Source organism: Entelurus aequoreus, linkage group LG12 (assembly GCF_033978785.1).
Source record: "Entelurus aequoreus isolate RoL-2023_Sb linkage group LG12, RoL_Eaeq_v1.1, whole genome shotgun sequence".
NCBI lineage: Eukaryota > Metazoa > Chordata > Actinopteri > Syngnathiformes > Syngnathidae > Entelurus > Entelurus aequoreus.
The window spans coordinates 8,697,914-8,715,610 of record NC_084742.1 but is presented as its reverse complement, the minus strand read 5'-3'; the positions used below and the strand labels follow the sequence as shown (position 1 = coordinate 8,715,610).

The following is a 17,697-nucleotide window of genomic DNA, read 5'->3' as shown; positions in this document are numbered from 1 at the left end:
AAATGTACAACATATCTTCTCAACAAAAGATCAATTTAAACTCGGAGAAAAATCTCGCAAAACATTTGTATGCAGGTGCAATACTTAAAACCTGTAGCAGTGTGTGAAATTAAAATCATAAAATGAAACAATGTAATAGTATGATCCAGTTGAAGGAACTATTCAAACCCAAAAGTGTTTACAAAGTACAAAAGAGAAGAATCTTAATAAATGTTTTGAACCTTATTCACCTCATAAGGTGAATCATACATTACTTACCTATTTATTGATTTAAATTGTGTCACACATTGAGAACAGGAAGTGAAGAAATGTGGAAAAGGGGTAGAATAAAATAAGCTCTGCTTCTTCCTACTGCTATTCGGACATGTAATGTTTTGGCCTTCACAAGCTTTCCCAGGTTCTAAACCAGGGGTCGGCAACCCGCGGCTCTAGAGCCGCATGTGGCTATTTAGCGCTGCCCTAGTGGCTCTCTGGAGCTTTTTTAAAAATGTATGAAAAATGGAAAAACATGAGGAAAAATGTTTGTTTTTGTTTTAATATGGTTTCCGTAGGAGGACAAACATGACACAAACCTCCCTAATTGTTATAAAGCACACTGTTTGTATTAAACATGCTTCACTGATTTGAGTATTTGGCGAGCGCCGTTTTGTCCTACTAATTTTGGCGGTCCTTGAACTCACACCGTAGTTTGTTTACATGTATAACTTTCTCCGACTTTCCACGACGTGTTTTATGCCACTTCTTTTTCTGTCTCATTTTGTCCACCAAACTTTTAACGTTGTGCATGAATGCACAAAGGTGAGTTTTGTTGATGTTATTGACTTGTGTGGAGTGCTAATCAGACATATTTGGTCACTGCATGACTGCAAGCTAATCGATGCTAACATGCTATTTAGGCTAGCTATATGTACATATTGCAACATTATGCCTCATTTGTAGCTATATTTGAGGTAATTTAGTTTCCTTTAAGTCATCTTAATTCAATTTATATCTCATGACACACTATCTGTATGTAATATGGCTTTTAATTTTTTGCGGCTCCAGACAGATTTGTTTTTGTATTTTTGGTCCAATATGGCTCTTTCAACATTTTGGGTTGCCGACCCCTGTTCTAAACCAAAGGCCGCGGGCTGAGCCAGGACAGGTGGTGCACTTTCAAACGCACTTCCGCCTCCAACTTGAGTGTCTCAAAAAACAGCTTTATTTGCAAAAAGATCTTCTTTCCAACAGTCCATCCAAGGTGAACAGAAACACGTTTTAACTGCATACAAAGCTATAAACAAAAAACTAAGCTCACGTGTTGCGTAAGAAGTGGTCAAAAACTGTTTTCACCGCCAGTCTCTCAACCCCACATTTGTCCAATCAATTTGACCTGTGCTCCCCTATATGCGCTCATCACACGTGCTGAAAATGACGCTCTCTAATTCAATGAATTAACTTGCAACACATCAAAACATATTTTCAATGGCAATTCACAAAACAAATAATTTAACTTAATAATAAATGCAGTACTAGAGAAATACAAACAACACAAAAATGGCCACCGCAACCACAATGAGGAAAACTAAATTACAGCAGCATAGCCGGCCCAAGTATTCATCAAACACCACCCCAATGACCAACACCAAAGTGCAGTAGTGCAGTAGGCCCAAGCATTCATCAGGCAACAAATAACTACCGTAATTTCCGGACTATAAGCCGCACCAGCTAAATTTAGGGGAAAATACAGATTGCTCCATATATAAGCCGCACCCGACTATAAGCCGCAGGGTTTTGATGTGTAATTAGCGTAGTATATAGGGGTTCCTGCTACCACGGAGGGGATTGTCGGGACAGAGATGACTGTTTGGGAACGCAAAGCGTCCCATTTATTAACAATAAATCTTTCAATCATTCTATCAAACTTTCACATCTTTGACATGGCAAACAATATTCATGCAGAGTACAAATAATACAACGGTGCAAAGTAATACAAAGTGCTCGCCTGTACGTTATCAAAATAACCAGCCTACCGGTATATGAAAAGTCAGTCTTTAATCATTGTGTCATCGTCTTCCTCCTGCGTACTAAAACCACCGAAATCCTCTTCGTCGGTGTCGGAGAAGAACAGGCTGTATATAAGCCGCACCCTTGTATAAGCCGCAGGGACCAGAACGAGGGGGAAAAGTAGCGGCTTATGGTCCGGAAATTACGGTAATTTAACTTAATATATGCAGGACTACAGAAATATAAATAACACAAACATGGCTACCACATGTAATGAGAAATTGAGAAAATGGGAAAATGTATGAAATGAACTTAAACAACAAAAACAACAAATGCAATTTTATTGACTTTTTAAAAATTATTTAAATGCGTGTCGTTTATCCGTTCAACAGTTTTATCTAAAGTGCTATCAGGGTTCATTTTGAAGTTTAAGGTAAAGCAACATAAATCAATTGCATGATTAATCTACGCTCGTACATGATTATTGCGATAATGATTCGGGTTTAATCGCACGAGTTAAAGCGCTAACTATGCACTGCAAAAACTGAACCAAGTAAGATTAAATATCTCAAATAAGGGTGATATTTGCTTATTTTCTGTCTGATAAGATAATTCTTCTCACGAAACAGATTTTATGTTAGAGTGTTTTACTTGTTTTAAGGGTTTTGGTCCTAAATGATCTCAGTAAGATATTACAGCTTGTTGCTGAGATTTGATGACCTATATTGAGTAAAACATGCTTGAAACTAGAATATCAACTGTTGCAAAGCTGTGTCATCAACACTCACAAGTATAAAACTACTTTTTTAAAGTAATAATTTCTTATTTCAAGCATGAAAAAAAAAAAATCCTGACTTTGACACAATTGTGTCTCATATAAAAACAGATGACAGCCAAATGGACTAGAAAATAGGTACTCATATAGTAGTACAGTTATCAGTGAGAATATACTTATTTTAAGGTATTTTTGGGTTCATTGAGGTTAGCTAATTAGGGTCCGCCCTGTAACCAGTACAAAGGACTCCCACAGGGAGTCCTTTGTACTGGTTACAAAGGAACCTATTGTATTTGTAAGGTTGTATTATTCTTTCTTTATTATTCCGCACCGTTGCGCACTACTTTGCCCCCCTTAACATGCTTCAAAACTCACCACATTTTTTGCACACATACAAACCCGGGTACAGCACACTTTAGTAAAAAAAACAAACCCCAAAAATCAAAATTGCGCTCTAGCGCCCCCTAGGAAGAAAACTGCCCCTAACTCCCACTAGGAAGGTCGTAGAGACATGAAACAAAAACCTGTATGTAGGTCCCACTTAGACCTACAATTCATAATTTCACATCTTCGGGCGAAAACCTACAGGAAGTTGGCAATTTCCCTTTCAAGACAAAAAATGACTAAAAACACTGCTTTTTACATCTTTAACCTCTAATTTGACCCCCTTAAAATACTTCAAAACTCACCAAACTTCTCACACACATTGGGACTGGTGGAAATTGCGATCTAAAAAAAAACCGAACCCCAAAACTCAAAATTGTGCTCTACATAATTTTTGAAAAAAACAGAGAAAAAACTGCTCCTCAGAGGAAAACTCAGACAAAACTGCATGTAACTTCCGGTAGGAACGTCTTAGAGACATGAAACAAATACCTCTATGTAGGTCTCGCCTAGACCTACATTTCATAGATTGACATCCTTCAGCAAAAATCAACAGGAAGTTTGTTATTCCTCCTTCAAAACAACATTTTTGTTACACCCGGTCACCAAACATCAAACGTTATCTCCTCTGAGCGCGTTTGTCGTTTCGGCTTCAAACTGCTACAGGAGAGAGATTGAACCCTTCTGATTAAACTGTCTGTACGGATTTTTGATACATGCTACCATTTTGATTTTACGAGCCTTCAAAGACCCGCAGCACTAAAGTTGCTCCGGTGCCAAAAATGACAACGAAAATGCAATTATTCCTTCTTTGTCCTCAATACACACAATACCCTATAATGACAATGTGAACTCAGACACAACTTCCTCTAACTCCCAGTACGAATATCGTAGAGACACGAAACAAAAACCTCTATGTAGGTCTCACTCAGGACTACCACTGGACAAAAGTATTGGGACACCTAGGACTAGCACCTGCCAAAAAGCGGACCCGACCAACACTGCTTGCAGCTTTAATTTTACTTGTTTTGGGAAGTCTTGACAAGACAAAGTTTCTTGTTCTATCGGCAGATAATTTTGCTTAGTTCAAATAAAAAACCCCTCATTTTTGTTTTGTTTTTTCTTGTTTTTGAACGCTCACTTTTTGCAGTGTGACAACCTGGGTAATTACGTTGATCAATGGAGATGATTTATGTGCCGTCGTTCGCCAGATGACATCCACGGCGACAATCTATTGCTGTTTTCCTGGGTTTAAGCAGTGACACAATTTAGTGTGACTGCACCATGACTGTACCGCTTCTACACCTCAGTCATGTCTTCCTTTGCAGCACAATTGGTCATTGCGAGACAGGCCCAGCTGATTCAGCAAGAGTGGCCATGTCATCGCCATGAATACAAAGCTGGCTTTTTTTTCTTTCCTCCCCCCCCCCCCTCTGCCTCAACACTCTCAAGCCATAATCAATACCTGGTATGTGTATGTGTGCGGCGCGCTTTTATTACACCCCTTGACGTCCACTTGAAGACAAAAGAGGTCATTGCAGGACTTAAGTGTTTGTGCACAAAATAACTCGGGTCAACAGATTTACACATCATTCATCCTGCAGGTCAATATTGTCAAGATGTACCGATGAATAAATGTGACTGTTAGCCGGAACATAAAGCTGGGGCGAAGCTTCATTATGGGGCATTTAGTTTTCTCTACGCCCGACTTGGGGAGCGTCACACCAGAAAGCATCTCGCGTGCTTATAAAAGCAAGAACCGTGAAAGGAGGAAGAACTACAATTAGTCAGGGTTTGGTTTATTTTTCCTGTGTTGCCAAAAAAAAGATGACCATAGATTTTATTAACGTGGAACATGATTGGCACATACAGTTTATAAATGCAATTTACAGAAGATGAAACAAAAGCAATACATATACATTCTTAGCCTAATAATGTGGCAGAGTTGATTTTAAAGGGGAACTGCACTTTTTTAGAATTTTGCCTATTGTTAACTTCAAACCTATCTGTAGGAGTTAGTGCGTCTGCCTTACAATACGGAGGTCCTGGGTTCGATCCTGCGCTCGGGATCTTTCTGTGTGGAGTTTGCATGTTCTCCCCGTGACTGCGTGGGTTCCCTCCGGGTACTCCGGCTTCCTCCCACCTCCAAACACATGCACCTGGGGATAGGTTGATTGGCAACACTAAATTGGCCCTAGTGTGTGAATGTTGTCTGTCTATCTGTGTTGGCCCTGGGTAGGGATGATACTCGAAACCGGTTTTCCCGGTTGTTCGATAAGAAAAGAACCGAGTCCTCGGACTCAAATCCCTTTTTGAGAACCGGTACCCGTTATCCAGACCACTATAGTAAAGAAAAAGAGTTGGTTCTTTATTCGAATCCCTCGGAACGAATCCCGTCCCGACCAGAAATGCCCCTTGAGACATCACAAGAATTTATGTCACGTAGCTCAGTCATTAGGCGCAGATAGGGAAAGCAGGAAAAACAATGGAATAATAAAGTTCAAAACAATATAATCCAATGAATAACTTTACTGAGAGATTTGAGCAGGGTACAAACACATGACGAACACTTTTACGACCAACCGGAAACATAGCAACCAGGCTAGCAACGCACCTCCTTTACGGCAGCTGTCGCAACATTCTTAAAGCATCCGCAGCACATACATATATATACAACATATCTCCCTTTTTTAACTTTTGTTTTTCTTTCCTTGTAAACAAAACAAAATCACACTGTATATGTGTTGTCTGTCTAATTATAAATAATGCAGACGAGGCGTGTTGGCTGAGTTCTTGACGTTTACTTTCACGGGTGACGACATGCAACACTTTTCGGGGCTACCGCGCATGCTCGTCACTCCCGTTGCATGATGGGTAGTGTAGTTGTTGTGTTCCCTAGCTCATAACATCACATCTTTCCCCCTATAAAGAAAGATTTTAACTCAATGAAGTGTATTTCTTTTTTTAGCTTTAACTTTTCATTTTTTAGCATTGTAACCACATTTGCAAACAACTTTTCTCTTCATAGAATTTTCTTTCAATAAAGAAATAAAGTGCAAAAATGTCAAAGCATCATAACAAACAGTTATGTCAAATAGCAGCAGAAGTGCACTTTTTGGAGAGCTGTATTATTTTCAGTTTTGTGCCCAAGGGACTGATTTTATTTAACACTATATTATTATTTATACACCTATAGTGATCACAGAGACAGGTTGTTTTTGTGTTACTGTATATATTTGTTTCTCTGAAAAATCCCACTTAATATACTTTGGGTAACAACAGTCAATATTAATTTTTTTTATTTGATTTTTTTAGGGGGGTAACAGTGAATATTTATTTATTTATTAGATTAAATTTTTTCTTATATAATAAAAGTGAGCTTTTGTTAAACCAAATATTGTGTGTTTTTTTCCATATACAACAACCTATCTGGACTCGATAAGAGAATCGATAAGGAATCGGTTCGATAAGAGGATTCGATAATAGGCTCGAACTCGATAATTTCTTATCAAACATCATCCCTAGCCCTGGGATGAGGTGGCGACTTGTCCAGGGTGTACCCCGCCTTCCGCCTGAATGTAGCTGAGAGAGGCTCCAGCACCCCCCGCGATCCCTAAAGGGATAAGCGGTAGAAAAATGGATGGATGGATGTTCGCAGTCATTATGAGTGACAAGAAGACAAATGTTTTTTGGGGGGCGGGGGGTTTGCATTCTAGCTTGTAAACATTGGCCTCTAAATCACTTTACAATGCATTCATAAACCGTCAACAATACTTCATTTACGTTCCGTAACCTGTTTAATAACCAAGCTGTAGCGACATTGTGATTGTAAGAGCGAACACTGAGGAACTCTTTTTCTAGCGTAGTACCATGTCGGTGTGCTACGGTATTAGCCGTGAGCTAGCTACGGCGAGAAATAAGTTAGCTTCTACGTCGACACCCGAATCGCTTCTGAGTTTGTAATGCACAACACTGCGATGGGACACCAATCTGTCCTGACTGAAAAACATGAAAAATCATATTACAGTATTAGCCCACATATATAAATTATCTGCCAATAGAACAAGAAAATTCGGCTTGTCAAGACTTTCCAAAACAAGTCCAATTAGCTAACCTCAATGAACCCAAAAATACCTTAAAATAAGTATATTCTCACTAATAACAAGTGCACTTTTCTTGGTAGAGAAAAAAAACGAGACCTTTTTGCTCAATATGTTGAAAAATATTCTTAAATGAAGTAAATGCGAGAGCCATTATATTGACATAATGAAATGCGCTCGCCATCATGATTTTTTTTGTCATGCTTGAAATGAGAAATTATTACTTTAAAAAAGTGGTTTTATACTTGTGAGTGTTAATGACACAGCTTTGCAACAGTTGATATTCTAGTTTCAAGCATGTTTTACTCAATATAGGTCATCAAATCTCAGGAACAAGATGTAATATCTTACTGAGATCATTTAGGACCAAAACACTTAAAACAAGTAAAACACTCTAACATAACATCTGCTTAGTGAGAAGAATTATCTTATCAGACAGAAAATAAGCAAATATCACCCTTATTTGAGATATTTAATCTTACTTAGATTTCAGTTTTTGCAGTGTTGTCGGAGGGGGTGGAGCCTATCTCAGCTGCATTCGGGAGGAAGCCGCCACCTCATCACAGGGCCAATACAGATAGACAGACAACACTCACACACTAGCCTATTATTCATATTTACATTGTTTCTTATGGCGAAATTTGCTTTATCTACAAACCTTTCGATTTATGAACCCTGTTCAAGGACCACTTTAGTTTGTAAATGCACGTCTCACTGTAGTACACATACAGATTTTAACAAACCAAATGTCTTCTGAAATCCATTTCTCTTATACTATAATGCGTTTTGTCAATTACTTTTTTCTCTTGATTCCACAGAATCGGTGCATCATCACATGCAGCATTACGAGGTGGAATACTTGCAGTTTGCCTTCCGCTGGATGAACAACCTTTTGATGAGGGAGCTGCCGCTACGATGCACCATTAGATTGTGGGACACCTACCAGGTAAACACACTTCCCCTTATATGTAACTGGGTGCAAGAGTCACGCTCCAAACACCTCCAGACGTGTCCGCCGCGCTGCCCTTTGCACGTTCGAACCCCCTTGTTAGCCGCCGAGGCTGCGTTTTTTTGCTAGGCGGTTAACCTCCTTTTAGCGTTGCCAATTACACCTAATGTTTGTTATTGATTCAGCGCCGCCACCGCTACTCGTGTGGATAGCTCTTGAGCTCAGCGGAAAACATGCGGCGGGTTCTCCAATGAACACTGAGGTTCAGAGGGTAATGCACTCTTTAGTTAGACAAGGAAACATGGAAAAATGTTGCATTTGCCCATTTGCAAGCACTATATGCTGCCATACTGTGTATGTTTCATATGTATGAAATACCTATCTATAGCAGTGTTTCCCATAAACTGCCAAGATACCTGTGGCGGTGGGGGCGTGGCTATGGGCGTGGTCACCATGACACCATCGAGTAATTTGCATAATTTACTACAATGATATGATTTTCTCTAAAAAGGCTCAAAAAATGTATACTTTCTAATTAATAATAACAGTTTTGTTTTAAACGTCCATCCATCCATCCATCCATTTTACAATATAATTACAACACTTTATGTACATATTTATATACAGATTTGAACAATAAGTTATTCACTGAAATATATTTGTTAATTGTGGTTCTTACAAAAAATATATCTTATTAAATATAAAAGCTAAAATGTCTCTTAAAGCTCTGCCCCTTTAATTAGTGCATACTAAATAATTTAACTTTAGCCTACTACTACAACCATATTATTTACCAGCAACATAAAGTGAAACAGAGGCAGAGGTGTCCTGCCACAGTCAGTAACAAATAAACAGAAAACAGTAGTGATAAAATACAAATAAGGCAACAAAAAAAGTATCCTACACTTCTCTTTTGTAAAGTAAATCTGAACAGCCTATATGGGCATCTACATCAACTATATGATGTGCCTGAGAAGCTGGACAGGACAAAAAAAAAAATATATATATTTTTTTTATTTATTTATTTGTGGCGGACGTAATTCTTTCGTGGCGGGCCGCCACAAATAAATGAATGTGTGGGAAACACTGCTATAGGGTACCAAAGAGTTTTAGAAAATGTGACTGTCTTATTATCTCTACGCAATATTGGCACTGGATGGGTTTATTGATGTATAATGGCTATCGATTAAACAAATGATCACGAAAATAAGAAATGGCATGGCTCCAAAACCCCCCGCAACCCCGAAAGGGACAAACGGTAGTAAATGGATGGATGGATGATTACAAAAGAAAATCTCAATGCACCTTAAAAAAATTATTATCCAATACATTTTGTCTATATTGTTAATGAAAACACCATTGTTAAACCCACTACTACCGACCACGCAGTCTGATAGTTTATATATCAATGATGAAATCTTAACATTGCAACACATGCCAATACGGCCGGGTTAACTTATAAAGTGACATTTTAAATTTCCCGCGAAACTTCCGGTTGAAAACATCTATGTATGATGACGTATGCGCGTGACCTCAATCGTTGAACCGGAAGTATTCGGACAAATTGTATCCAATACAAAAAGCTTGGTTTTCATCGCAAAATTCCACAGTATTCTGGACATCTGTGTTGGTGAATCTTTTGCAATTTGTTTAATGAACAATGAAGACTGCAAAGAAGAAAGCTGTAGGTGGGATCGGTGTATTAGCGGCTGGCTGCAGCAACACAAGCAGGAGGACTTTGAGTTGGATAGCAGACGCGCTAGCCGACGCTAGCCGCCGACCGCATTGATGATCGGGTGAAGTCCTTCGTCGCTCCGTCGATCGCTGGAACGCAGGTGAGCACGGGTGTTGATGAGCAGATGAGGGCTGGCTGGCGTAGGTGGATAGCTAATGTTTTTAGCATAGCTCTGTGAGGTCCCCTTGCTAAGTTAGCTTCAATGGTGTCGTTAGCAACAGCATTGTTAAGCTTCGCCAGGCTGGAAAGCATTAACCGTGTAGTTACATGTACATGGTTTAATAGTATTGTTGATTTTCTGTCTATCCTTCCAGTCAGGGGTTTATTTCTTTTGTTTCTATCTGCAGTTAAGCCCGATGCTATCACGTTAGCTCCGTAGCTAATGTGCTTCGCCGATGTATTGTCGTGGAGATAAAAGTCACTGTGAATGTCCATTTCGCGTTCTCAACTCTCATTTTCAAGAGGATATAGTATCCGAGGTGGTTTAAAATACAAATCCGTGATCCACAATAGAAAAAGGAGAGAGTGTGGAATCCAATGAGCCAGTTTGTACCTAAGTTACGGTCAGAACGAAAAAAGATGCGTCCTGCATTGCACTCTAGTCCTTCACTCTCATGTTCCTCATCCACGAATCTTTCATCCTGGCTCAAATTAATGGGGTAATCGTCGCTTTCTCGGTCCGAATCGCTCTGGCTGCTGTTGTAAACAATGGGGAAATGTGAGGAGCCTTTCAACCTGTGACGTCACGCTACTTCCGGTACAGGCAAGGCTTTTTTTTTATCAGCGACCAAAAGTTGCGAACTTTATCGTCGATGTTCTCTACTAAATCCTTTCAGCAAAAATATGGCAATATTGCGAAATGATCAAGTATGACACATAAAATGGATCTGCTATCCCCGTTTAAATAAAAACATTTCATTTCAGTAGACCTTTAATCTATTTTTATGGACAGTTTTTAATTCATTACCCTTGAATCCTTTCAATTTTAAACCGCTGTTGGCTTTATTGAAAACATTCACTCGTGTTTTAAGTAAGCCAACACAGAAAGGAAATCTATCGTCCGAGACCCCAGAGAATTTTCCTACGGGGTAATTAGTGTTGTTCTTTTCACTCCCGATGCTGATATTTGACACTCAGACACTCTTGTTACTGAGAGTGGACTGACTCTGACAAACTGCCTCTAAATAATGTTGCAAATTTCAATGCCAACAACTATTGACATGTTGCTCATTATTAGCATTAGTAGTTTTACATGGCGATTTTAACACCCCCAAATTTGTGACTGAAAACTACAACTAAAATGCATGTTCATGAATGTGAAATATCCGTGAAAACCTGTTTTTAAACATACGTTTTCCCATTAATGTATGACTTCCGCATTTTTTAAATTAAATATTGTAGCGTGTTACGACGAGAGTTGAAGGAGGAGTGTCAAAAGATGGAGCTAATTGTTTTAATGATATTCAGACTTTGTTTTCTAATCAGCAATTGATCAGTATCTAATACATCCGTGGCTTCTCAGCACAACAAATAACAACACTGGAAATGTGGTTTCATAAAAACCAGTGTGACCGGAACTTTAACAATAACAAAAGTTCCGTGAGTGAATTATATAAACTTACAACTATATAAAATTCCAAACAACATTTGTTGAATGCTCGCGTCATTCGCAGGTACTCGCTGTTCCTTTTGCCGAAACGCCGCACTGAGTTGCAGGACAGTGAGACGACAGGGCGCTGAAACAAGCTCGCTAGTTAGCATAGTTAGCATCATCTTGCTAGCTTACTTGTTGAAATGCACCCAATTGCAGGAAATGTTGTCTTGATTTTCAACATTTTCTTTTTGGGGCTAGTGTGCCAATACACATTTTCCTCTTTTTTTCATCAGTTTTCTTCTTTTTTTTCCTCAAAGCCTGCTCACATGCCTGCATGTTACAATCAAATAGCTGGTGCGCGGTAAGTACAGTACTTGCAGTATTAACACTTTTTAGGGCGCAACAAAAAAAACAAAAAACATCAACTATACACTAGAGCCATCTAATGTCTTGGACTTGCAACTTTATGTCATACTTGCAAAAGAGACTCAGAAATATGATAATACAATTGTACAGCAGTTATGATGTTTAAAGGTCTACTGAAATGCGATTTTCTTATTTAAACGGGGATAGCAGATCCATTCTATGTGTCATACTTGATCATTTCGCGATATTGCCATATTTTTGCTGAAAGGATTTAGTAGAGAACATCGACAATAAAGTTTGCAACTTTTGGTCGCTGATAAATAAGCCTTGCCTGTACCGGAAGTAGCAGACGGTATGCACGTGACGTCACCGGTTGTGGAGCTCCTCACATCTGCACATTGTTTACAATCATGGCCACCAGCAGCGAGAGCGATTCGGACCGAGAAAGTGACAATTTCCCCATTAATTTGAGCGAGGATGAAAGATTTGTGGATGAGGAAAGTGAGAGTGAAGGACTAGAGGGCAGTGGAAGCGATTCAGATAGGGAAGATGCTGTGAGAGGCGGGTGGGACCTGATATTCAGCTGGGAATGACTAAAACAGTAAATAAACACAAGACATATATATACTCTATTAGCCACAACACAACCAGGCTTATATTTAATATACCACAAATTAATCCCGCATAACAAACACCTCCCCCCTCCCGTCCATATAACCCGCCAATACAACTCAAAAAACCTGCACAACACACTCAATCCCACACCCCAAAGTACCGTTCACCTCCCCAAAGTTCATACAGCACATATATTTCCCCAAAGTCCCCAAAGTTACGTACGTGACATGCACATAGCGGCACGCACGTACGGGCAAGAGATCAAATGTTTGGAAGCCGCAGCTGCTGTACTCACGGTACCGCGTCTGCGTATCCAACTCAAAGTCCTCCTGGTAAGAGTCTCTGTTGTTCCAGTTCTCCACAGGCCAATGGTAAAGCTTGACTGTCATCTTTCGGGAATGTAAACAATGAAACATCGGCTGTGTTTGTGTTGCTGCAGCCGGCCGAAATACACCGCTTCCCACCTTCTTCTTTGCTGTCTCCATTGTTCATTGAACACATTGCAAAAGATTCACCAACACAGATGTCCAGAATACTGTGGAATTTTGCGATGAAAACAGACGACTTAATAGCTGGCCACAACGCTGTCCCAAAATGTCCTCTACAATCCGTGACGTCACGCGCAAACGTCATCATACCGAGACGTTTTCAGCAGGATATTTCGCGCAAAATTTAAAATTGCACTTTAGTAATCTAACCCGGCCATATTGGCATGTGTTGCAATGTTAAGATTTCATCATTGATATATAAACTATCAGACTGCGTGGTCGGTAGTAGTGGCTTTCAGTAGGCCTTTAAATGTTGCAATAACAAATGTGATTCTATCAACAAAAGCTATTGATGCTGATAAATACACACAAGAGTACAGAACATTGGTACAGTTGAGTACTGGTACCACATCGGTTTAAATGTGAACGGTACCCATCCCTAATAACAAGTATAGTCACTGCAGAATTACAGAAGTACAGAGGGTGAATTATAAAGTGAAAAAAGCTATATATAAAGTTGCAGAGTTCAAAAAGGTCCCAGATGGGACAGTAGAAACAAAGCGTAAGTAATGATGAATGATTTAGCAGTGTTTTTGGCTTTGTCGTGACTTGACAAAAGCCCAACTACTTGTAATCCATCCCCTAAATATTTGATATTCACAATGCTGTTTGGATCACCCTTTCATACAGCACACAAACACACACTAGCAGGGTTTTTTTTTGGCAGGTTCTGTCACAGTCTCTCACCTGTAGTCCTACACTACTCGAGGGAATTGGACCATTTCCACTCATGAAAGTTTCAGCACTGCGCCGACAAAACTGTCTCCTCTGCTCTGCTCTTCAGTGTAGCATTGCAGTACTTTGCTAAACACCTAGTTCAAAACGCATGTCATTTATACTTTGATACTTCTTATTACATGCTGTTAAAATACGTTATTTCATAGGGGAAATATTAGGATTTTGTTTTCTACATTTAAACCACTTCTGGCTGGTCTCATTAATGGTGGTTATTTGGTCCAAATTTTGCATATATTTTGTTGTAAAGACATATCACCAAGCCCCTTTTTGGCTGCTTCTGGAAACAATTTGTTTTGAGAGACGGAGTAATTAGATGCAATGAACCCATAGCGCTGACTGAAACTTAGTTCCCGCCCAGGCGGCCATATTTGTGTTTTGATAGAGAAGCTTCCTGCAAGTTACTGAATAATATCTTATTCTAAGTATATTCAATTTTTGAACAACATAAATGGCAACAGCGACGGATTTTAGCAAATATATACGAGCCAGCGTCAGACCAAGAGCAAAAAGAAACCGAACAAGAAACTTCAGAAGAAAGGCTTGAAATCAACACATCCCGTGTTATGTCTGTTGAGTGTCGTCCCATTAATCTTAATCTTTAAAACTAGTTTTTAGGAAAATTATTCGTTATATACCCGGAGGTTGGTGAAACCGATAGATGGCTAAGCTACAAGCTATCTTATGAATAGAGCTAACATTGCTAACATATCATTCAAACATTGCCAATCTACTGTTACACTCAAAGTTTGATATAACACGGTCGTTGACGTCCATTAAATACGAACGACGTTATTCCCGAGATTGTGTTATACCGCACGTCACAAACTGAGCTTACATTCCTAACGTATCATTCAAACATTGCCAATCTACTGTTACACTCAAAGTTTGATATAACGCGGTCGTTGACGTCCATTAAATACGAACGGCGTTATTCCCGATATTGTGTTATATCGCACGTTACGAACTGAGCTTACATTCCTAACGTATCATTCAAACATTGCCAATCTACTGTTAAACTCAAAGTTTGATATAACACGGTCGTTGACGTCCATTAAATATGAACGACGTTATTCCCGAGATTGTGTTATATCGCACGTCACGAACTGAGCTTACATTCCTAACGTATCATTCAAACATTGCCAATCTACTGTTACACTCAAAGTTTGATATAACGCGGTCGTTGACGTCCATTAAATACAGACGGCGTTTTTCCCGAGATTGTGTTATATCGCACGTTACGAACTGAGCTTACATTCCTAACGTATCATTCAAGCATTGCCAATTTACCTTCACTCTCCAAGTTTGACATAACGCGGTCGTTGACGTCCATTAAATACAGACGGCGTTATTCCCGAGATTGTGTTATATCGTACGTTACGAACTGAGCTTACATTCCTAACGTATCATTCAAACATTTCTAATCTACTTTTACACTCCAGGTTTGATATAACGCGGTTGTTGGGATCTATAAAATACAGATTGCGTTATTCCCGAGCTCGATTTATATAGAAGTCCTTAATTTTTACCCTTTTTTTTTCCCGAAAGAACACATTAAAATGATCCCTAAACCAGATGTGACATGAACGATGGATTATGCTTCCATGTCGTAGAATGAGGCGGGCAATATCTAGCTGCTAAGCTAGCCCCGCTCCAAAGACACCAAAAACTTGACTTTGCGAAAGAAAAAATGTGAGTACAGTATGGCTTTGTGTTCTTTTCTCACCCTTCTCATAGAGAGGTTGTCCCTGCTAAAAGGAGGTGTCGTCAGAGTAACTTTAGATGCCGTGGAAATGCTAGCTACCATTAGCCGTATAGAGCTTACCATGAATTGATTAACGTGGACCCTGACTTAAACAAGTTGAAAAACTTATTCAGGGGTTACCATTTAGTGGTCAATTGTACGGAATATGTACTGTACTGTGCAATCTACTAATACAAGTTTCAATTAATCAATCAAAAACTAGCCCAGTTTGTAGCAGCACTAAACAGCCTACAAGCTACGGCGAGCCAACTAAGACGCACAACATATTTAGCTTGTTAGCTAGTCCTACACCCCTGTCTAACGCCCAACCGCACCGCGTTATATAGAATACCGTGTTACATTGGGCCACGTTATACCGAACATAGCAAGCAGAGACTCCGCCATTAAAAGTAGCTTTTGGGGAAATCTATCTTTATATTGCCGCAGGTTTAAGAAGCAGGAATTCTCAAAGTGGTTGGCACACACGAGGAGATGCTTCTTCCTAAATGAATCAATCAATGTTTACTTATATAGCCCTAAATCACGAGTGTCTCAAAGGGCTGCACAAGCCACAACGACATCCTCGGCTCAGATCCCACATCAGGGCAAGGAAAAACTCAACCCAATGGGACAATGAGACACCTTGGAGAGGACCACAGATGTGGGGACCCCCCGCCCCCTGGGCGACCGGTGCAATGGACGTCGAGTGGATCTAGCATAATATTGTGAGAGTCCAGTCCATAGTGGTTCTAACATAATAGTGAGAGTCCAGTCCATAGTGGGGCCAGCAGGAGACCATCCCGAGCGGAGACAGGTCAGCAGCGCAGAGGCGTCCCCAACCGATGCACAGGCGAGCGGTCCACCCCGGATCCCAACTTTGGAGAGCCAGCGCTTCATCCGTGGCACCGAACCTGTGCCCCCCTCCACGAAGGAGAGGGGGGCACGAAACGAACAAAGTTAGCCTAGCAAATTTTAGTTCTTCAGATGAGACTGGAGGAATGTGTTGGTTAAGACAACCGATAACATAACATTTTCCCTTTTTAGGCGGAACATTCGGCATGTTGTCGGGCAGACTAGACCAGGGGTGTCAAACGTACGGCCCGTGGGCCGGATCAGGCCCGCGGACAGGTTTTATCCGGCCCGCGGGATGAGTTTGCTAAGTATAAAAATGAACCAACATTTTTGAATGAAAGAAACTGCTGTTCTAAATGTGTCCACTAGATGTCACAATAGCAATTATTTGCATCTTTGTAGATTATGCTACATATGTAAAAAAATAAAATAAACCACATGATGTTAGTGCACCAGTTAAGGAAAATGAGCAAACTTGCATGAATGACATCCTGTAATTTGATTTTGATATAATTTTTTTTATCGTAATAGATTGAAAATGAACACCAATGAGTTGACTGATGAACATTATCACATAATGTATTCAGAAAATATAAATAACGACAAATAAAGATAGAATACTATTAACCGCAACATGTAAGTGTAAAAAAAAAAACAACAACATTATGATTTGTACATTTTCAGAATTTTCTTGTTCTATTTTTAAACAAAGAAAACAATCTGAATTTGTCTTTATTTTTAAGTTATCGTGCCGTGATTTTACCTGTCCGGCCCACCTGGGAGTAGATTTTTCTCCATGTGGCCCCCGATCTAAAATGACTTTGACACCCCTGGACTAGACACTCATACATAGAGGATGTACACCACATGTGGATAATCCTCTGAAGTCACCGGTGTGAAAAACGTCACGGCTCGTTCGGCGGAAGTTTGAGGGAAGGCGATATTATCTTAGAAAAATCTCCCCAATGCCTCCATGATTTGATTTCATATTTTTGGGATTTACGCAGATCCTAAATACACAAAATTAGATACTAATAGATAAGAAAAGGTGTTTTTTTTCAGGTCAAATGAAGACATATTGCAGCGTTAATTAGGCGCCCTTAATTTGTCTCGTTATGTAGCTGAAACCCTGTTTTGGCACATGTACAAAGGCGGATAAAAAAAAAAAAGAACAAAACAATCAAACGTAACAAGCCACCTTTTTTATGCTTTGCGAATGCAAAGTTGTGACGCTCAAAAACATGTTTTTTGGGTCACTCCAAATGCCCCAGATAAATAGCAAGCCCTTGCCCTTTGCCTCCGAGCTTCTGTGTG

General features: G+C 39.7%; 1 protein-coding gene across 2 annotated transcripts in view; it reads left to right on the top strand.

Annotated features, from left to right (window-relative positions):
* The window catches only part of tbc1d22a (TBC1 domain family, member 22a), a 283,486-nt gene that overhangs the window by 177,905 nt on the left and 87,884 nt on the right, over positions 1–17,697 (top strand). For both annotated transcript variants that reach the window (XM_062064592.1, XM_062064593.1), the window contains exon 12: positions 8,064–8,191. In XM_062064592.1, the coding sequence (XP_061920576.1) occupies positions 8,064–8,191 (128 nt within the window). The remainder of the gene's footprint in view (positions 1–8,063; positions 8,192–17,697) is intronic.